Source organism: Lipophrys pholis (genome assembly GCF_963383615.2).
Source record: "Lipophrys pholis genome assembly, chromosome: 11".
NCBI lineage: Eukaryota > Metazoa > Chordata > Actinopteri > Blenniiformes > Blenniidae > Lipophrys > Lipophrys pholis.
In genome coordinates, this window is record NC_137631.1 from 30,300,972 (window position 1) to 30,324,391 (window position 23,420).

The window sequence follows — 23,420 nt, forward strand, 5'->3', positions numbered from 1 at the left end:
CAAAAGTCTTTTTTAAACAACTCAGCTTTGGCCTATCTTCAAACCGTGCAATCATTACTCCAGCTTTGGTTTTCTTCATTGGTTGCTAGTACATTTTTAAATTTATCTTAAGATATCTGTTATATATTTTAGGGTGTGTTGGTCAAGTTCACCAACACATCTCTGATCTGCTGAAACCATGTTCTTCTTCTGGTTCTCTGAGGTCTGCAGGTTCTAAGTTCCTGATAGTACCACAACAGGGTGTTTCAGTCTGGTTCTCATCAGACTCTGGTTCTGCAGGTTTCCTCCTGTTAAAGGTACTTTTCCCTTTCCGTTCATCTCCTCTGATTGCTCATGTGGAATTGTTGGATTTTTCTCTGTAAAAGTGCATTAAAAGACATCCGGGGGGAGAACATGCAAACTCCCTACAGAAAGGCTGTACTTGACCCTCCTGTTTCTCCCTGTGAGGCCAGAGCCAGAACCACTGCTCCTCTGAGCAGACAAACCTTCCTACTCACTTAAATGTGAAGGGAACCAGGGGCCTTATAAAACAAACTTATAGATTCTATACCCCGTTTCAACTTAAAAAAAAAAACACATCAATAAAGATGTTTGTCAGTTTCACACCTTATGTCGAGATGTATTATACATTCTTGGATAGATAGATTTTTTCTTTGTTTAAACTTTAAAGAGTTAAATTGGTACCAAGACTTCAGTATCCCTGTCACAACCAGTAATGTAGAACCTGCCAATAATGTAATAATCCTTTACCTGTACTAAAGCCAATAACATAATAACTTAACAAAAGTGTAATTAGATATTTGATCCATCATTTTGACAATAATACATTACTTCTTTGCAGGATTGAGGTAGCATTAAAAACTCCCTTCAAAATGTACAGCCCACAATACTAAACTGATTATACTGGAGGTAACATCGTTTTTATGCAGGTTTTGGGCCGTTTGCATGTCAAAGTATCGGGAATGGAATCGCCATCATATTCATTCTTGAGAATACAAACTCTGCAAATAATATTTTGTATTTTATTAACTTATTGGCAAAATATGACTTTGTTGGTTGTTCCAATCCATTCATAAACCCTGAGGATTGAATATTTAGAAAAAGTGTCCCGTCTGTCGAGGTTATGTAATGGAGTTGTAAAAGTACTTATTTTGTGAAAACCATCAGCAGAAGAAAGGTGTAAAAGTAACTGTCCGTCCATCTGGAGTCCTCCTCAGGACAACCAGCACCAGTTCTTTATAGTAAAGTCACATTTCTCTGCATCAACACAGACTGACAAACGATATCCTGATGAGATCCAGTCCCTGTTTATAAAGATTCTGTTTATATAATGGGATATGAGACCATGACTACTCAGCAACGTTTTCAAGTGAAAACGCAAAATTGCTGTTGCGTTTTGAGGTTTGTTTACCAGACAACTGTGCTCTGAGCCACTGAAAACACTTTTCTTTTTCTTTTCTCCCCCTCGTCCTGTCCGGCAGCTTGACCAAACAATATGATGTGATCTAGAACCTTCTGGAGTCAGAACAGTTTTTGATCTTGACCAGGAAGAGACCTGGAGTCTCCTCCTGTTGCTGCTTTATTAGGAGTTGGTATGGCTGCTGAACACAGTGCTGTAAAAAGTAGTTCAAAGTCATACTTGAGTAAAAGTACAAATGCTTTGCTTGAAATCTACTTAGGTAAAAGTAAAAGTCACTCATAAAATAATCACTTGAGTTAAAGTCTTAAAGTATTTCATATGAAACATACGTAAGTATCAAAAGTACAAAGAGACAAAACAGCCAGAAGTATTTTTTTGTCATTACGGGCCACAGACAGTACAGTGGAAAGTATTTATGAAAATGAACATAAGCTGCACCCACCATGTTTACAAAGAAAAAATATATTTGCACATAAACAGTAGTACTTCTCTATAAACACGTTGTAACGGGGCATGAACTTCTCTGTGGGATTTTTTTCTTTCCTCTCTCTTTTTTTTAAGGAAAAAAAGAGTTTTAAACACTCAGTGGTGGAGCTATGGACTGGACTGGAGGGGAAGAGAGAGAGAGGAAGAGAGAGAGAGAGGAAGAGAGAGAGAGGAAGAGAGAGAGGAAGAGAGAGGGGAAGAGAGAGAGAGAGGAAGAGAGAGAGAGGAAGAGAGAGAGGAAGAGAGAGGGGAAGAGAGAGAGGAAGAGAGAGAGGAAGAGAGAGAGGAAGAGAGAGAGAGAGAGAGAGAGAGAGAGAGAGAGAGAGAGAGGAAGAGAGAGAGAGGAAGAGAGAGAGGAAGAGAGAGGGGAAGAGAGAGAGAGGAAGAGAGAGAGAGGAAGAGAGAGAGGAAGAGAGAGGGAAGAGAGAGGAAGAGAGAGAGGTAGAGAGAGAGAGAGAGAGAGAGAGAGAGAGAGAGAGGAAGAGAGAGAGGAAAAGAGAGAGAGGAAGAGAGAGAGAGAGGAAGAGAGAGAGAGAGGAAGAGAGAGGAAGAGAGAGGAAGAGAGAGAGGAAGAGAGAGAGGAAGCGCGAGAGGAAGAGAGAGGGGAAGAGAGAGAGAGGAAGAGAGAGAGGAAGAGAGAGAGAGGAAGAGAGAGAGAGGAAGAGAGAGGGGAAGAGAGAGGGAAGAGAGAGAGAGGAAGAGAGAGAGAGAGAGAGGAAGAGAGAGAGAGGAAGAGAGAGAGGAAGAGAGAGAGAGGAAGAGAGAGAGAGAGGAAGAGAGAGGGAGGAAGAGAGAGAGAGGAAGAGAGAGAGAGGAAGAGAGAGAGAGAGGAAGAGAGAGGGAGGAAGAGAGAGAGAGGAAGAGAGATGAAGAGAGAGAGGAAGAGAGAGAGGAAGAGAGAGGAAGAGAGAGAGAGGAAGAGAGAGAGAGAGAGGAAGAGAGAGGGGAAGAGAGAGAGAGGAAGAGAGAGGAAGAGAGAGAGAGGAAGAGAGAGAGAGGAAGAGAGAGGGGAAGAGAGAGAGAGGAAGAGAGAGGAAGAGAGAGGGGAAGAGAGAGAGAGGAAGAGAGAGAGAGAGGAAGAGAGAGGGGAAGAGAGAGAGAGGAAGAGAGAGAGAGGAAGAGAGAGGGGAAGAGAGAGAGAGGAAGAGAGAGGAAGAGAGAGAGAGGAAGAGAGAGAGAGAAGAAGAGAGAGAGAGAGAAAGGAAGAGAGAGAGAGGAAGAGAGAGAGAGGGGAAGAGAGAGAGAGGAAGAGAGAGAAGAGAGAGAGAGGAAGAGAGAGGAAGAGAGAGAGGAAGAGAGAGGGGAAGAGAGAGAGAGGAAGAGAGAGAGAGGAAGAGAGAGAGGAAGAGAGAGGGAGGAAGAGAGAGAGAGAGGAAGAGAGAGGGAGGAAGAGAGAGAGAGAGGAAGAGAGATGAAGAGAGAGAGGAAGAGAGAGAGGAAGAGAGAGGAAGAGAGAGAGAGGAAGAGAGAGAGAGAGGAAGAGAGAGAGGAAGAGAGAGGGATGAAGAGAGAGAGACAGGAAGAGAGAGAGAGGAAGCGAGAGAGGAAGAGAGCGTGGAAGAGAGAGAAGAGGAGAGAGAGAGGAAGCGAGAGAGGAAGAGAGAGGGGAAGAGAGAGAAGAAGAGAGAGAGGAAGAGAGAGAAGAAGAGAGAGGAAGAGAGAGAGAGGAAAAGAGAGAGAGAGAGAGAGAGAGAGAGAGAGAGAGAGAGAGAGAGAGAGAGAGAGAGAGAGAGAGAGAGGAAGAGAGGGCAAGTAAATTACTGCAAAAATACAATACCCTTGATTTTCTAGATTAACCAGCCTGAGCAGCTCTATCTAAACAGTAAGATGATTTCCTAGATTAACCAGCCTGAGCAGCTCTATCTAGACAGTAAGATGATGTTCTAGATTAACCAGCCTGAGCAGCTCTATCTAGACAGTAAGATGATTTCCTAGATTAACCAGCCTGAGCAGCTCTATCTAGACAGTAAGATGATTTCCTAGATTAAACAGCCTGAGCAGCTCTATCTAGACAGTAAGATGATGTTCTAGATTAACCAGCCTGAGCAGCTCTATCTAGACAGTAAGATGATTTCCTAGATTAACCAGCCTGAGCAGCTCTATCTAGACAGTAAGATGATGTTCTAGATTAACCAGCCTGAGCAGCTCTATCTAGACCAGGCATCACCAAATGGCGGGCCGCGGTCCGGATCCGAACCAAGTGATGGTTCTGTTCGGACCCGTGACCAATCTCGATAAAGACCATAAAATCACGATAATAGATCATTTTCATGAAGTATTTTTTTTCCGACGGTCGCTGCTTATATACTGCGGGCGCTGCTACTCCAGTTAATACGACAATAGCTTCACTCAGTTGAGCCAATCAAATCGTTTGTTTACCCTGCGCGGCCAGCGCACCAGAGCAGAGAGGAAGAGACAGTCAAAGACAGCATGGCTTGCTCCAAAAGAAGGAAGGTAGACGTGGAAAACCGGAGTTTTAAAGAGGAATGGACGGAGAAGTTTATGTTCATTCTTCCAGCAAGCAGTTCAAAACCAGTCTGCCTCATATGCTCCGAAACTGTGGCATTAATTAAAAGTGGCAATGTGAAGCGCCACTACGAAACCAAGCACAGCGCTTTTGAGCAAAATTACCCCCTGAAGTCCGAGCTGAGGGCACGCAAAATATCTGAACTGCAAGTCCAGTACGACAGGTCTACCCGACTCATTACGCATACATTTACAGCCCAGCAACGTGCAAACCAATGTTCTCTAAAGGTATCGTGGATTTTGGGGGCAACATAAAAAAACCTTTAGTGATGGGACAGTTGTGAAGGAGTGCTTAAAAGCTGTTGCTGAGACATTATTTGAGGGAAAACAAAAAGACGAGATGTGTGAAAAAATCAAACAAATCCCGATGTCAGCCTCAACAGCAACCAGAAAGTCAGAAATATTAGCAGATGATGTGCTGGCGCAGTTTGATGCAGCTATTCAGAGTGCACCATGCATATCTTTGGCAATTGATGAGTCTACAGATGTTACTGATAATGCCCAGCTTTTGGTGTATGTGAGATTTTTTCACAAAGATAAGAAGGAGCTCTGTCAGGACCTGCTGGGTGTAACACCACTTGAAACACACACAAGAGGAGAGGACATATATGCAGCAATAAAAGAGATGCTGAGAAAGAGGGGCATGGATCTGAAGCAGGTTGTCTCTGTCACCACAGATGGTGCCCCTGCCATGGTGGGAAAAGAGAGGGGGGCTGTGCCCCGGATGAAAGAGGACAACCCAGATCTTATTGCTTATCACTGTCTCATCCATCAGACTGTTCTGTGTGCAGCTCTATCAGAACATTTTGCTGAAGTAATGAACACAGTGATGAAACTCATCAACTTCCTCAGAGCATCCTCGTCCCTTCAGCATCGCCTCCTGAGAGAATTCCTGCAAGATGTTGAGGCAAATGCCAATGACCTGCTGCTGCACAGCAATGTGAGGTGGCTGAGTGAAGGCAATGCTGGGACGTTTCTGGTCTGTTCGAAAAGAAATAGCAGCTTTCTTAAAGCAGGTCAAGAGTCAGAGAGCAGCAGAGTTTTCACTTTTTCTGCAAGATGAACACAAGATGGATATGGTTTCCTTTTTGGTTGACATTACATCACATCTTAATGAGCTCAATTTAAAGCTGCAGGGCCAGAACAATTCAGTTGCTGATTTGATGACCGCTGTTCGCTCTTTCCAGAGGAAGCTGGACATTTTCAAAGAAGATCTTGAAGGAGAGCTTGAACACTTCCCAAAACTGCAGGAACAGATTCAGGGTGAGAGAGATGTTTCTCTCTATGTTGACTTCATAAACAAGCTGATTGGAAACTTCAGTAAAAGGTTCAACAACTTCAACCTTGGTCAGCAGCTCCTCCTGCTAATCCAGAATCCTTTCCTCATCAGAGAAGTCAGAGGATTCTCAAACGATGTGACACAGATGTTCAAGTGGGCACATGCAGGATCTCTACAGCTTGAGCTCATTGATCTGCAAGCAAATGCCGCATTAAGAGAGACTTTTGAGGCAACTGACCCTGCTACTTTGTGGCTCCCGAATGTGTGTGAGAGTGTGTTCCCTGGTCTGACCAAAGGAGCACTGCACACCTTGGCTATGTTTGGATCGACATACAGCTGTGAGTCAGCTTTTTCCACGATGAACATTATCAAAAACAAGCACCGTTCTAGGCTCACCAATGAACACCTACATATCTGCATGAGAATGGCACTGACTCCATTCCAACCAAGATTTAAATTCCTGGCAGGGCAGTCACGTTCCCATTTCTCTCATTAAGATAAACAGAATAATTGAAAGAGAAAAGGTGGTGTTCAATGGTGTGTTTTCATTTTTTTCCTTAAAGAGCCTCTTTTTATTTATTGTTATCTGAAGATGTTAATTTTTTTACTTGAAAAGTAGGCCTTCATTTTTTTAGGCTAGGACCTCTTTAATTTAAGAGAAAGAGGGGTTATTTGGCTCTGTTTGCACTTTTTTATTTATTTTATTCTGAGGTTCCCATTTTCTTTAATCTGAAATAAAGGACTTAAATTTATTTGCCTGGGACTACTTTTATTTATGGTAAAAGAGTTAGCTATACACTCGGTTAAACTTTTCCTGCATTGAAAACTGACAATAAACATTGTTTAAACCACATGAAAATGTGGACATAGGGGAGGGCTATAAGACACAAGCTGGACGTCGGTTCGGACCTTTTACTTGGAGGAAATTTTAATAACTGGACCTCGGTGACTTTTAATTGAATACTCCTGATCTAGACAGTAACATGATTTCCTAGATTAACCAGCCTGAGCAGCTCTATCTAGACAGTAAGATGATTTCCTAGATTAACCAGCCTGAGCAGCTCTATCTAGACAGTAACATGAAGCAGGAACATGAATTAACAAAGAAGCAACAACAAAAGAAAAACATGATTTTGAAAGTTGAACAAATGATGGTGGAAAACAAGAAACTTCAGCACCACATCTCATGAGGAGTGGAACTGTTGTGAGTCCCAGGCCCTGAGCCGAGCTGCCAAGCCGAGACCGGCCGGGTCACCCACGTTCCCTCCTCATACTCCTCCCCCGATTACGATGGACACACACACATACACACACACACACACACACACACACACACACACACACACACACGCACACACACACCCTTGGGGGGAGGGTGATGCCCCCCACCCCCCAGGACGCCAGCCGGGCCCCCACCAGGCCACTGCGAGATCCCATTCTCCACTAATCCAACCGCAAATGTGGCGGGAACCCGCACCCCAACCCCCCCGGGAGTGCCATGCCTGAGCGAGCGCACCCCCTGCATTCCAGCCCTCACTCACTTCGAGCCGGGGTGAGACTACAGTGGGAGGTTCTGGGGGAGCCCCATCGTCCCTCACCCCCCCAGATCCGGGAGCAAGGCAGACCCAGAACACGGCAGCAGGGGCCAGCCCGCCCCACCGGGGGAGGGGGGCAGAGGAAGGGCCCACCTCCAGCGCCGTAGCGGGCACCCCCACCAGAAAGGGGAAGGCACCCCGCCCCCTGGGCCCCGAAGCCCCACACCTGCCCACCCCGGCGGGACCACCCCCAGCCCAGAGCATTGTGTGTAGGTAGTATCAGGGAGATCAGTGTGTAGATAGTATCAGGGAGATCAGTGTGTAGATGGTATCAGGGAGATCAGTGTGTAGATAGTATCAGGAGATCAGTGTGTAGATAGTATCAGGGAGATCAGTGTGTAGATAGTATCAGGAGATCACAGTGTGTAGATAGTATCAGGGAGATCAGTGTGTAGATAGTATCAGGAGATCACAGTGTGTAGATAGTATCAGGGAGATCAGTGTGTAGATGGTATCAGGGAGATCAGTGTGTAGATGGTATCAGGAGATCACAGTGTGTAGATAGTATCAGGGAGATCAGTGTGTAGATAGTATCAGGAGATCACAGTGTGTAGATAGTATCAAGAGATCACAGTGTGTAGATAGTATCAGGGAGATCAGTGTGTAGATAGTATCAGGAGATCACAGTGTGTAGATAGTGTCAAGGAGATCACAGTGTGTAGATAGTATCAGGGAGATCAGTGTGTAGGTAGTATCAGGGAGATCAGTGTGTAGATGGTATCAGGAGATCACAGTGTGTAGATAGTGTCAAGGAGATCACAGTGTGTAGATAGTATCAGGAAATCACAGTGTGTAGATAGTATCAGGGAGATGACCTGTGCAGTTTGAACATATGTTAGTGGGAGTGAGACCCATCTTGAACATCCTTTGCCCTGTGTAAAGTACTCTGTGAAGGAGCTTGTATTGTAAAGTACTCTGTGGAGGAGCTTGTATTGTAAAGTACTCTGGGAAGGAGCTTGTATTGTAAAGTACTCTGTGGAGGAGCTTGTATTGTAAAGTACTGTGTGAAGGAGCTTGTACTGTATGAGCAGTATGGTGGTGTTATTAGAGTACTAATGTACTAGTCCAGAGTAGTGACCAAACGTTGGGTCTGTTGATGTTGAGATCTTCTTCCCATCTGGAGGTTGAAGGGATGTTGAGATATTTGAAGCTACAGGATTGAGATGATTTTAGAAAGAGGTTTAGGAGCTGAGATCTTCAGGAGCTTTGTCACTGTCTGAGGTCAGTTCAGCTCAATCTCTTCTAGTTTACACTGACTGTCACCACTGGAAAAATTCGCCATTGGTCACGTGACCCCCACCAGGGGGCCCCCACCTTGGAAGCTGCATCCCTGCCTCTCACCACCAGGGGGATCCACCAACTCCACCACACCCATGGTTCAGAAACCTGAGACCAGCCCAAGGAGATTGGCTGAGAGGCCTCCTGAACACAGCAGGAGTTGGACCATAACGCGCAAGTATAAAATTCCAACTCGCGAAAATCCAAGAAAGATTCGTGTCAAACAAGACGCAGAACTTCATATGGGGACACAAATGTTAACTCATGCGGACTTGGCCCGGAACACTCCCAACTCGCAGGACGAGCTGGAAAAACCGTGGAGTTACTTTTTCTTGTGTTTTCCCGTTTCTTCATCGGGATCCACACAGCTGCAAGCCAACTTCAAACCCCTCCAGCCGTGCAGCTCCCCGTGCATTCAACCTGAAGCTCGCTTCCGCACCCACGCAAGAAGCGCCAGGTTACTCACAGCCGCAAAACGAAACTCAGGTCTTCCTTTCCCCGGGACACGAGAGACCTGCCCGCGGCCGGCAACGAAAGCACGTTCCACCCACCTTCTGACCAAGTAAAGGGCTGTGTCTGGGCAGAATAGGTAGAATAACGTGCTGTTGATATCGCTGTGTGTTTTATTTTGTGCTTGTGAGACTCTGAGGTGCTGATCCCCTCCTCCGTTTCCAAGCAGTTTGTGCCTGCGAGTAGCTAGCCGTCTCCCCAGAAAGAGCGAGTCAAATGCCTCTAGTGGTCGCGTGGGTCATCGCAATCCCTCTTGACGTCCACCTGGTGAACACATCAGGTCATTGCGCTCTCCCTCTGTGCACCGCTGCACGCCCTTTGTGGTCGTCACGGTCACCACACTGAACCCGACGCCTGCCTCCCTCTGGCGTCCGTTCAAGGTCATCACACCCACTCACATTGACCCGCCGACGTCTGCCTCCACCTGGTGGACGTTCGAAGCCATTACACCATCACCCTCATCATTCCAGACCACACACACACACACACACACACACACACACACACACACACACACACACACACACACACACACACACACACACACACACACACACACACACACACTCTTTGTACATAGTGTTGCTGTTTAATAGATTAGATCTCCGTGTCAGATGTCGTTTGCTATTTAAATGTGTTGATTTATGAGATGATTTCAGAATTATTTATGAATTAATACATTTTATTAATAAACGCCTGTTAGCTCAATTGAACGATTCTTGGTGATTATTGTGTATTTATTGTTGACAATTCACTGGTTTGTAACAGTCTGTACTCGGATCTCACACCTTCCCTTTTATTTAACATTGTTATATTTTACACAGAAATATTATCTAACTTAAATAAACTTTTTACAAACAAGACTAATATTTTGGTATTAGCTATTTCCAGTTTATCTGGCGCCCCCCCTTTTCTTATTAATAGATAAATAACAAATTAATTCAAATTAATACGTTTTCATTAATAAACTATTTTTGATAATTTATTAACTTTTAAGTAATTACTCAATTACTTTAGGAGTTGTTAATGAGTAAATGACCGTTTGCTTCCATTAATAATAGTAAAATGTTTCACAAGGTACTTAGAGTGATTTATTACTTTCAGTAATCTATTACTTACAGTAATTTAACGCTAATAACCAACCATAAATCCCAACAACGTGATGGTTTGTTTTTCCATCGGAATGTTGAGACGTGAGAATCCAGAGTGTTAAAGCAGCTTTTTGGTGGTTTTGTTGGGATCATTGAGAAGATGGAGTTCATTTTAGGCAGGACCATCGTTTTGATTGTTGCTCCTCTCCCCAGAAGTGGAATAGGGAGTGTCCTCCATCGGGTGAGGTCCTCCTCCAATGTTTTAATAAGGGGGGGTAGTTTAAGTTCACCAAGTATGACAGTTTGGCTGAGATGTTAATGCTGAGGTATTTGATGTTCCCTGGTTTTAGTGGGGTGTTAGGTGTGTGCTGGAATATAGAGTTGATAGGCAAGACGACTGATTTGTTCCAATTTATAGAATATTCTGAGATTGAGGAGAACCTGTCTATTAACCCTTTTGTTTCTGGAAGAGACGTCTGTGTGTTCTGCAGGAAAAGTATCACCTCATCTGCATAGAGACATATTTTATGTGTTTGAAAACACTCCGTGGAAACTGAGTAAGACGCAACTATTGATTCTGTCTCCTTGTAGGTGGTAGATAAAACAGCATTTGTGAAATGACTGTTCTACAGATGCTGAGTAGATGGAAAATAACAACGTTTGCCTCCAGAGTGTCATGACTCCCCGTCCATACTCTCCTGGAACTTGGCAGTTTTATAGTTTATACACTCGCCATTGTTAATGTTTATAGCGTATTGTTCTCTGCAACACATGTATGTGTGGTTCCATTTGAAAACAGCCAGCAGCACCCATTCATGGCCCAACATGAAAACTACATAATTTCTGTTGTTTCTGTGGAAATTCACATCGTTTTCAAAACACATGATGTGTTTTCACTTGAAACCTTGTCGTGTAAACGGAGCCTCAGTGTTGAGTTATACCTGCGAAACTGCAGTCTCCAGCAATTAAATCTGAACCAGCAACCTTTTGAAAAAATCCCAGGTAATTTCTACTAATTTCCCTCTTTCAGTGTCATTCTGTGGACTGGACAGGCTGAGGGAGAACATGCAAGCTCCAGCCTTGTTATGAGAGGAGAGTGCTAATCACCTCACCACTCCACCGCCGTTACGTCATCAATTAAACTTCAAGTGTTTCCTGTTCCGCCTGAATAATAATTACAAACATCATTTCGACCGTGCACTGCAAGGTTCCTCGTTCCTCCTCCAGGGTGCGCTCCACCCACAATGTTCTAGCTACGCTTCAAAGTTTCCAGGTGACCAAGCGTTCCCCTCCATTCTGTTCCTTATTTTTGCAGGAACGGAGGACAAGACACGGCACGCACTTTATCCACTCTTCTTTATCACAGTGGCCCCTGTCAACATGGCCCCCTACAAAGGTTCCTACACATATATTATAACTCGTAGTACACAATTGGTGTGCGCACCATTTTTTCTAATCAACTTGAAAAGGATCCAGCTGGAGAAATGAAGCCAGGGTATTTTCACTCTGGATTGAGTTACGCCGATGGCTATTTCAGGCAGTATGAACCACGTCTTACTGGCGAAAGAAGACAAGGAGACACTAATGTTCACCTTTTTCTGTCAACCTTTCTCATGCTCCCATAATTTTGCACATGGCCGAACATGTGACGACGAAGAATGACTTCCTCACACCCAAAATCAAAATACAGATCCTGAACTCTACATCTTGTAGTATCATATCTTACATGTTCAATACTGTCCCATGTTAATGTGAAGCGAATCCACCGGAAGAAATTCTTCAAATATAAAACCAACACAATTATTGTAGCATAAACAGTAAGCTGTTGATTTTAATCTTGAGCTTCGTTATATTGATATTTTATTACATTAGTCCTTTTAATAAGTAGTCGTTGCAGATCAGAGTCCATGCACCGTTCAGTTTGATCTCAAATAGACAAAATGACAAAAAGAATCACCGTTAAAAAACTGATTTTTGTTTTAGTACAAAAAAGTATGAACACATTAAAAAGTTCACATTAAATAAAAAGATATTTTCGTTAAATGAAAAAAAGCTAAGTTGTTGCATTATCTGAGTCAGTAAATCACATTTATCAAAAATGCATCGTGACAAGGAAAAAGCACAGAAGTGTCACCAGAGTGTGAGATGCATTTATGTTTACATTCATCCAAACCCGGCCGTGTAGTTTTTTTCTTTTTGGTGATATTTTTCTTCCTCTGTCAGTCCAATACAGTGTGTTGGAGGGCTTTCTGCGGTAGCGTGACAGCTTTCTGTTGTCATACAGAGACAACTAGTGGTTCCAGAGAGTATATGCAGCTATATTTTAATATTGCATTCAAGTTGCTTGAACAGACAAACTATTCTTAAAAAGTGACTGGTAAATACATTATGTCATTTCTGACCATGTCTCCTGATGCAAAAACACAGTGAAATATCTTTAAGTTACAGTATCTTGTTTGACAACTTCCCCCTCAGTGTTTTATGATGCTAATGCCATGATTTCTATGACATACAGTAGCTAGCTTACAATGCTATATCACCGACCTGTCGGCTCTGGATTGTGTCATGTTTGCTACTCTTACTGAGACCCTGTTTACACAACAACGTTTTCAAAGCCACTGAAAATGCAACTTTTTGGAAATGCTTGGGTTCTGGTTCAGTGGCAGAAATGGTGCTACTGCACAGGCACGTCACAGTCGTAGTAACTACCATGGTTATTCTGCACATGATCCGTCAGTGGCCAATCAGAACCATGTTTCCTCTGTGGTGTCATGACTCCCAGTCCATATTCAGGATTAATTAGGTCGATTATTTACGAGTTTGAAACTCTTACTTTAGCAGAGGAACTTAGGTAACTAGTGTGACGCCATGATCAAAATGTTTGAAGACTTTTTTGAATTTGTAGCTTTACCGGTGGTCGATTGGTTGAGCTGCCATCTTTGAATCAGGGTCAGGTTCAAATTCTGTCATTGACTTTTTTTTTCTTTTTAATTGAATTTTTTTATTTTTTGGATCAGTTATCTCCAAGGCTCAACATTTTTATGGGATTCAACACTGATATGGTTGTTATAATGTTGTGGCTAAAAGGTCGTGCACACACTTTACTTTGGAATTCAGTGGCGTCACTAGACCTGAAATAAAACCTTGTCCCACCAAGTATTTATATCTCGATACGCCACTGCAATCAGCAGAAGGTTTCTCTCACACATACATTAAAGACATTACATAGGCTGTAGAGAGTAATCCTGTAAAGTTCATATTGGTGATATGCTGAGGAACAAAAACAGGCACACGTCATGTGACCCAGTTTGTATGGGATCGCCCATTGTCAGGTCTCTGTATCTGCCTCTGTGTTTCTCACCTCGTGTCTCCAATTAACCAACGTTCCACTTGTGTCCTCCCCTTTCTTGTGTATTTAAACTCCTGTCCCTCTGTTGTCCTTGTCGGATCGTCTTGTCAACATGCCTCGCCGCTTGTCATCGCGTCGCCCTTGTGTCTCCTCGTGTTCCCTGGACTTTGTAACAATGAACCTGGTTTTTCCGGAACTGGCTGAGTCTGCGTTTGGGTTCCACCTTCAAATCCATGACAGTATGATTTGATCATCACGGACCCAGCAGACTCATCAGTTCCAAACAAATACCTCAAGAATGCCTGCCACCCGTTCAGTCCGGCCTGTGCGACTGTGACCTGTTCCCCAGTGACCTGATCCCGTCCGGCCTGTTTCTCAGTGACCTCTTGTCCTGTGGTTGTTTCCCCCGTCTCTAGTTTCCCGTGTTCCCCCTCCAGTCTTGTGTTTACTGTGTTCCCCCCAGGCTGTAGTTTCCCGTGTTCCCTGACCTGTCAGTCCCTGTTCCTAGTTTCCCTTTGGCCCCCGTGCCTCCTGAGTCTCCTCCCCATCTTTGGGCCGTCAGGTGCCGGCCCTTGAAGGGGGGTACAGTCAGGTCTCTGTCTGCCTCTGTGTGTCTCACCTCGTGTTTCCAATTAACCAATGTTCCACTAGTGTCCACCCCTTCCTTGTGTATTTAAACTCTCCCTCTGGTGTCCTTGTTGGGTCGTCTCGTCATCTTGTCCCCTCTTGTCCCCTCTTGTCCCCTCTTGTCCCCTCTTGTTCCCTGGACGTTGTTACAATAAACCTAGCTTTTACGGAACTGGCTGAGTCTGCGTTTGGGTTCCACCTTCAAATCCGTGACACCCAGATATGAGGCACGGCTCTCCACTGCCTCACCTGGGTTTTCTGCCCTGGATTTGATCATGAAATACTCAAATTCTGTGATTTTTACTTAAAATGTCAAAAGTGTAGTCATACTAATAATGCATCTTTAACACAAATTAGTGGAAAATATTTATTTTATCTCCTATCATGATGGCTGCCTCCCCTGACTGCACGTTACTGCTCTTTATCAAGCACAGGATCCCAGTGTTGAAGCTGAGCCCAGCTGAAGGCAGGTTACACACTCACATTTACACCTACCAGTAACTTCACAGGCACCAACTGACCTCCAGCGCATGTTTCTGGACTGTGTGACCCGAAGGGAACCGCTCAGATTATTATCCCACAAGAGAATCTGTTATTGAAACTATATGGCCGATCAAATCTAATTATCAGTAGCACGAAACCCGAGAGGAGACGTGAGCAGGTTTCACATACCAAGGTGAAGCCCCGTTAAACCTCAGAGATGACAAGCATGTCTCAATATGAAGCTACTGAGGACTGCAAACAGGACGCAGGCGGTTCTCAGTAATCAGGGGATTCCACACTCAGAAAGTCCAGAACACCTTGCATAAATGCATGTGAGGAAATTATTAAATAATTAGCCCATTAAATTACACTCTTAACGTCAATGAACTACACAAACCAGTTTTTTGCTGCTTCGTCTGTGGCTACAAATTGATGAAGCAACATCGACTGTGCTCAGACTGCAGGAAGATTATTTCACCCTCAGGACTCCACAGCTGATCCATTTATATAAAAGTTATCAGAATAAAATTACCAAACAATTCAAAACATCCCATAATATAAAGGATGGCTCCTGAGGGGAAAACAGTGGTTTCAGATAGGGATGTATGGACACCACTTCTTTAAAGGACGATTACTAACCTTTACAGTACTAACCTTTAGCTACTTGCCGATACGAGCACTTATTAAATGCCATGACGTCTAATTCATACCCCATAGTATAAGTTTCGTGTTTACCAGCAGATTAGCAAAAATCCTGAAAACAATGTAGTTTTCATGTTGGGCCACTAGTAGACGCTGTTGTTTGTTTTAGTAATGAAACCACACTGGCATGCAGCAGAGAACACTGAGCTCTAAACATTAACACTAGGAGAATACGGACGTTCTAGTGGACAGACTACCAAGTTGGATTGTTATTACGGTGACTTTCAAAATAAAACTACCAAGTTGGATTGTTATTACGGTGACCGTCAAAATAAAACTACCAAGTCCAGGAGAATATGGACCGGGAGTCATGACACAATGGAGGAAACATTGTTCTGATTGGCTCTACTAAGCATGTGCAGAACTACTAGTTACTACGGCCGTGTCGTCACATGACCATTAGCAGCGTTTCCACAGTGTCCACTGAGACATAGGAAGAGTGTTTCCAAAAAGTTGCGTTTTCTCCTATTTTCAGGCAGACAGAGTTGGAGCAGTTTTCAAAAAGTTGTGTTTTCAGTGGCTCAGAGCACAGTTGTTGTGTAAACAGAGCCCCAGAACCAAACAGAAGTTTTACCTTTTCACTTGTAAACAGCTCTTCGATCTGAACCTTATAATGCTGCGTCCTAAATTTTCTGGTTCAGTCCCATCGAGATCAAACTGGGCTGCATGTATGAAACCAATCTGACCTCCTTTTATGTGGAAACTCATCTCAACGTGTTGAAAATTGGACACGAGAGCAAATCCCAATATTAAGTGTCGCTGCCAACTATTCTTGTTAAAAATAATTTGATCTCTGTGGACCTTTTCATGCTGTTGACTGGCAAGCGCCTACTGAGCAGAGCTTTATTCTATTCTTACACATACAAGCATGCACTACATGTAGACACAAGCCCCAAACTTAGCTCACACACCGGTGGGGGGGGGGGGGACCCTGTCATCTCCGGGAGATGGAAACACTGCAGAAATTACCGTCACATCAGAGACGATGCAGCAGCCCCGACCACGGTCTCTGTTTGTTCCAGTTGTCACTTTAGCTCCCCTAAAGTAACACAACCTGTGTGTGTGTGTGTGTGTGTTTGTGTGTGTGTGTGCGTGCGTGCGTGCGTGCGTGCGTGTGCATGTGTGCGTGTTTTTACAGGACGTAATTCATTAATTAAGCCTTGAATGGGTTAAGAATGAGTGTAGAAAATATATGGACAAGTGAGGAAATAAGGACGTAGTTTCGATCGTAAGGATGAGATGTGAGCACTTTGTACACACACACGCACACGCACACGCACACGCACACGCACACGCACACGCACACGCACACGCACACACACACACGTTGGGGCACTATACATTCACCCCATCTACCCCAGGCACGTTACAGAGTGCTGTTTGACATTTCGGCTGCTAACCAATAGGCTGGAGGCCCAGGGGCATGATAAAGGCAGCCAGGTGCTGGGACTCGGAGGTGGGTGTTGTTTTTTATTCCTGAGGACTTCCTCTCAGTGACAGGCCAGCGGGGGACACTGGGGGGGATTACAAGCTCATTGGCTGTGTGTTTGGTTAAATCACAGGGCAGATAGGAAGCCTGCCAGCGGGGAGTCTGAAGTCACTCGCTGGTCATGATGTTCGGCTGTGGACGCAATAACTTCACCTGGAATGGGACTCTGAAGGAGCTGGAGGGAACCTACAATGTCTTCTGCACAGGTAAGCACAGAGCAACGCGTGTTTCCACCATCGGCCCAAAAATAACCACACAAGCCGTGCTGTTATCTTATATATGTGGACTCTTCAAATCACCTCCGCTCTGCTTTGAGTGACAATCTGTAAAGAATGAGAGCTATGGGAAGCATCTTTTGGCGTCGGAGGAAGGGTTCCTTCACATCACAGCTAATGTCTGTGCGAGCTGCATGACCATCTTCGCTATGTGACTGTGTTATGTCCTGAATGTGAGGTGGAATTCTGCGTCCAGGCGCTCCGCAGTAATAAGATGGAAGATCAGAGGCATAGCAGAAAGGAGCAGAGTATCATTGGCTCGTCTCCTGAGACTCCGTAGGATCGACCGTGCAGTGGTGAAGTCAGCGCGGCTGCCACTCTCCAAACGCTGAGGTCCGATCAGTTCGTTCATTTCTGTTGCACTTCATTTAAGTAATTGAAGGCCATGGCTGTCAGGAACAACAGAAGCCTGCAACTGGTTTAGTGTCCCAGGACTCTGGGCATTATAGTAGCAAAGCTATTAGTCGATCTGCACTGGAATCTCTGCCCAAAGGCAGAGTTTGTCATTGCAAACTGGAATATGCAAAAGTCGTATCAGAATTTGTCTGTAATTAAACCAAAAGTGTAAAACCAAATCTGCTAATCTTTGTTAATATTTGTACGTGTAATTTGTACGAGTTTTCAATGCATACGAAGATATTCATAGTTGAAAAACAGTGGTGGCTGGCCAGGGGAGATCGTAATACTGTCCAATTATGTTTATGCCAACAAACTAACAACCGGCCCTGAACTGTATTCTCTTCATTTTCTACAGATTATCTTCAATAAGAGAGGATTTCTCTCTCTCTCTCTCTCTCTCTCTCTCTCGTGCGTGCGTGCGTGCGTGCGTGCGTGCGTGCGTGCGTGCGTGCGTGCGTGCGTGCGTGCGTGCGTGCGTGCGTGCGTGCGTGTATTTAAGCAGCTTGAGGCCTATGTGAACGCCGCCCCGAGGAGGCGGGATTTAGAAGTGATCCCCCGCCAATGACTGATTAACACCAGAGTGACTGACATGAAATCAAACCAATCAGAATCATTTCATGTCTGAGACTTGGGGCAACTTTTAAATGTCCAGAGCTGCTCAGTGATTGGTTGAAAGTCAGCTCTGGTTTGTTCTGGTGTTTCTACCAGATGTTAAGATGAAGACAACAAGCAGTGAGTCTCTTGATATTTAACTCTGTCACTTCTCTTCTAATTCACTGTTTGATTATTGTTTTGTTTGAAAATATACCTGATGTCCCTTTAGTTTATCCTAAACTCAGACTAACTGTCATTTTAAGTAAACCGGTCCCAAAATACATTCATTTTATAAAAGAGACTAATGAAGCATCTGCTTGTATTTGTTTACTATTTGTTAATAAAAGAGTCTTAATAAGTGTTTCTATTGTTTAAAACTAGAATCGTTCTCACCACTAGGGGGCGTCCCTTAATGTAAAACATTCCAGATTGTTGTAATGTGATTTATAAAATCATTGTCTTTGAATGAAGTTATAAATGACTGAAATTGAATATTAATGAAGAGCCAATCTAAGAAATGTATCTAAAGCTGCCGCTGCTGAAAAATCCACATATTTGGCTGAAGTCCTGAAAATCCAGACAAATCACCAGTTAGGAGTTGAGCGGCTTCACAAAGGTGTTTTCACGTGACTTATGCTCTTCTTCTGCCACCAGAGGATTTGCGCCGTCGTCTGCAGGCCACTAGGCGGCGCTGTGTCTCAGAGTGTTTTGAGAATCTCTGAGTCCAGTGTGTCGTTCGCCAGAGGCCACATGTTGACAGTCCTCCACCGCGGAGACGGTTCCAGTGAAAGACACAATATGAATTCACAGCGATTCACGTGGAGAGCAAAGCATCAACTCAGCATAATGAACAAGGGATGAGTTTACCATAGAGCAGGTTGTTAGAGCGAGAGAACCGACGCCACACGTTACTCATGACACACATTTACACAAACTGTCACTGGTACAGTGTGTTAAAGGAAGTTCATTTCAGGATATGTGCTGATTGTTTCTCTCGGCTAAACCTTTCTAAACAATGTGGCCTCTGCTCAAAGACTCTGGAGCATAGCGCCGCCTGGTGACTTGCAGATGCCACAGACTGAATCCTCTCATGGCAGAAGTTTAGCAAAAGTCAGGTGTGAAGAGATGACCTTTGTTTATATTGTAGACGTCCTTGTTTGTAGTTGTGGCATTGAGTTTGTGCGTTCGGCCACATTTCTTCATCCACAGGAGAGTGTCCATGTTTTGTTTGGGTTTTTGACTCGGGAGAAAGTAACCCTCGAGGTTTCTCCTCATGCCTCATATCGCTTGTTGCACATTCGAGTGTGGCAGCTCTAATGCTTCTCTATACGGAGCGGAGAATGTTCGTCCGAGTAGGGTAGTTGAATGCGATTGGTTCATTTGTGTTTGGGGGCGGGGCTTAGCCAAAGGTCAATTGTGAAGCCGCTCAACCAGTAAGTGGTGATTTGTCTGTGTTTTCAACACTTGGAGACGAATTTCTTGACTTTTCAACTTTCGATATCTTTTTATGCATGAAAAAATCTTGTTACAAATATTTAAACAATTCTTAATTATAGTTTTTTTCAAATATAGTAGAAGTACACGTACAAGCTGCGTTGTGAAGGTTAAACATGTTTTGTGGACCAAAACAACTTTTTCAGTCATAAATGTTACGAACCTCTGAAATTAACCCCGGATAAACAATTTTTTTTAAATAAACAGAATTTTCAGATATGACGATGTTATACACATGTACATCACAGTAACTTACAGTAACTGAGTATCCTCCACCTCCACATGCAGGCCGGAACGGTCACAATTCAAACTTCTTGAAGATTCACCAAGTTGTTCCAGTACAGGACTCCGACGTTTCTGTCCTGTTCCACCAAAAGAAATAGTTCTGGAGAAACATCCATCCTTCTTCTCCATCTTATCCGTTCCCGGGTGGTGGGGGTGTCAGTCTGAGCACCGTCACCCAGATCACATTGACCCATTAAGAACCTTCCTGCAGGTGGAGAGCCCACAGGAAGGTGGAGAGCCCACAGGAAGGTGGCGCCCGGCGTGGGACATGAACCCTCTACCTTGAGACTGAGTGTCTCATGCTCTACCTACTGAGCTGGCCGGGGGACATGAACCCTCTACCTTGAGACTGAGAGTCTCATGCTCTACCTACTGAGCTGGCCGGGGGACATGAACCCTCTAACCTGAGACTGAGAGTCTGATGCTCTACCTACTGAGCCGGGCGTGGGACATGAACCCTCTACCTTGAGACTGAGAGTCTCCTGCTCTACCTACTGAGCTGGCCGGGGGTCATGAACCCTCTACCTTGAGACTGAGAGTCTCATGCTCTACCTACTGAGCTGGACGGGATGTCTGGAGAAACAAAACACATTTAACCATAAAAGATCAAACAGCTCATAAAGTCATTTATGGAGTTTTATTCTCAACATGCATTCATGATATTTCATGACTACAATTTAGAATTTTAACTTCTGTGGGCGTTATTCGCTGTTTTAACCTGTTTGGCTTCTTCTTTGGGGTGGTTTAGCTTTTTCAGCAGTTTGTAGCCTTTTTACTCTATTTTCCTGATTCTAGTTTGGTTGTTTTGGCCATTTAGTCATTTGAGCTGTTTGATCTGTTATTTGTTGACAGTTTCAGCGATTTAGCTCTTTTCCTGTTTTTAACCAGTCCAGCTCTTTTTCCCTTCTTGTTTTTATCCAATCCTTTTTTTTTTTTTTTTTTAGGTTTTTAGCCATTTCAACAGTTGTAGGCTTTTTAATAATTTTGATCCAGGAGAGTATTTTTGACAATAATACAGGTATGCAAATAAAATCTTAAGAAGGTTACTAATAGAGAGAAATTGTTCTACATATATGTGTCAGCGAGGTGATTAAGCCCCTGATGGGGATCAGGTGTGCTGCCTCTCCTCTCTGCCCATAAAGGACGAGCCGCCCAGACTCTCTGGGTGACATATGGGATTTTTCAGTTATAACTAACATTTGTCATTTTCCCCTAAAAACATTGTGTAAACAAGGCCTTGATCAATGAAACACAGGATGGGGTAACACTGGTGTTTTCAATGCAATAACAGTGTCACGGTCCGGGTGGGGTTAGGTCGATTCAATGGATGCCAGATGCTGTGGAACAAAAAACTCCTTTATTGAAACAAACAGAAACTAAAAGTTAAAAAAAATCTTGAACATGAGCAAAGATCCAAGGAACAGAGAAGCTACAGCTCGAGGGAGTGGACCACAAAAACATGAACGCTGCAGCACATGAGGGCAAAGACAGTCTTACTAGACACAGGAACACGGGAACTGTCACATAGAATAACAGACCAACCCACAACACAAGTTCCTTATATACTAAAAGCACCAGGTGCAGCTAATCACCCTCAGGCACAGGTAAGAGACATCAAGGTAGGGGAACAGCAATCAGACATGAGGGGAAACCAAGGAGCCTGAAACAAGAGACAGAGGGGACGTCCAAATTGTCCCTCCTGTCTCCTTCTCTATCACTCCTCCTTCACCCCGGAAGTGTTTAGTGTGGCGGCCATGATGAGGACTGTCTGAATTCTCAATAAGCAAAGGAAAGGAGGCTTGTTGCTTCCTTTAGAACCTCCTTTATCCTAGGAACCACTGATGCTTCCTATAGATCCTCCTTTAGCCTAGGAACCACTGATGCTTCCTCTAGATCCCCCTTTAGCTTAGGAACCACTGATGCTTCCTTTAGATCCTCCTTTAGCCTAGGAACCACTGATGCTTCCTTTAGAACCTCCTTTAGCCTAGGAACCACTGATGCTTCCTTTAGATCCTCCTTTAGCCTAGGAACCACTGATGCTTCCTTTAGAACCTCCTTTAGCCTAGGAACCACTGATGCTTCCTTTAGAACCTCCTTTAGCGTAGGGACCACTGATGGTTCCTTTAGAACCTCCTTTAGCCTAGGAACCACTGATGCTTCCTTTACCAAAGGAGACCAGCTCATGTTCCCCCACAATTCCTTGTGGCGACAACATTTAAAGGAACCCGCTCATCGGAGCGTTCAGGGAAACTCAGGATGACTGAAAAAGGAGCAGATCATGTAAGTTACCAAAGTAATAATCTGCCTAGAACAACTTGAAATCATCTAGAACCCAGAGGAACCTTTTGTAGTTCATTTTCAGAAACTTGTAGTTCTTTCCCCATCATGGCCGCCGTCGCATTATTATGACGTCACTAAGTGAAAATCTGACTGCCTCACCACCGCTATCACCTTTACTAACTCCTTTAGGAAGCCTCCTAACCCCTTCCACTAACTCCTTTAGGAAGCCTCCTATCACCTTTCACTAACTCCTTTAGGAAGCCTCCTAACACCTTTCACTAACTCCTTTAGGAAGCCTCCTAACACATTTCCTAACTCCTTTAGGAAGCCTCCTAACACCTTTCACTAACTCCTTTAGGAAGCCTCCTATCACCTTTCACTAACTCCTTTAGGAAGCCTCCTATCACCTTTCACTAACTCCTTTAGGAAGCCTCCTAACACCTTTCCTTAACTCCTTTAGGAAGCCTCCTAATGCCTTTCACTAACTCCTTTAGGAAGCCTCTTAACACCTTTCACTAACTCCTTCAAGAAGCCTCCTAACACCTTTCCTTAACTCCTTTAGGAAGCCTCCTAACACCTTTCCTTAACTCCTTTAGGAAGCCTCCTAATGCCTTTCACTAACTCCTTCAAGAAGCCTCCTAACACCTTTCCTTAACTCCTTTAGGAAGCCTCCTAACACCTTTCACTAACTCCTTTAGGAAGCCTCCTAACGCCTTTCACTCACTCCTTTAGGAAGCCTCCTAACACCTTTCCTTAACTCCTTTAGGAAGCCTCCTAACACCTTTCACTAACTCCTTTAGGAAGCCTCCTAACACCTTTCCTTAACACCTTTAGGAAGCCTCCTAACACCTTTCCTTAACTCCTTTAGGAAGCCTCCTAGCACCTTTCCTTAACACCTTTAGGAAGCCTCCTAACACCTTTCCTTAACCCCGTGATGTCATCGAGGGGTTAAGGTAGTCCCTAGATAAGGAGATAGGAGGGACCATTTGGACGTACCCAGAGTGAGACATGCACAAAACACCAGAACAAACGTGAACCATGACAAACAGCACATTAAAGAGTGTTACCACCAGGCTCAGGGAGGATTCAGTGTGTGAGGGCATCATTATTATTTTGACTTACAGATATTTAGGTTTAACAGCATTTCATTGAATCCCGATATGTGAATGACCTTTTGACCATTTCCTCAATCAGATACAAAAATGCACAATATGTTTGACGTTGTTTGCTATTAGGATTCTGCAGACTCGAGTATATA

The 23,420-nt window shown here is 44.1% G+C and overlaps 1 protein-coding gene across 1 annotated transcript in view; it reads left to right on the forward strand.

Moving 5' to 3' along the window:
• The first annotated feature begins 16,799 nt into the window (after positions 1-16,799).
• The window catches only part of agbl1 (AGBL carboxypeptidase 1), an 88,694-nt gene continuing 82,073 nt past the window's right edge, over positions 16,800-23,420 (forward strand). Inside the window, exon 1 of the mRNA XM_080474617.1 lies at positions 16,800-17,041. Coding sequence (XP_080330743.1) covers positions 16,957-17,041 — 85 coding nt within the window. The 5' untranslated portion in view covers positions 16,800-16,956. The remainder of the gene's footprint in view (positions 17,042-23,420) is intronic.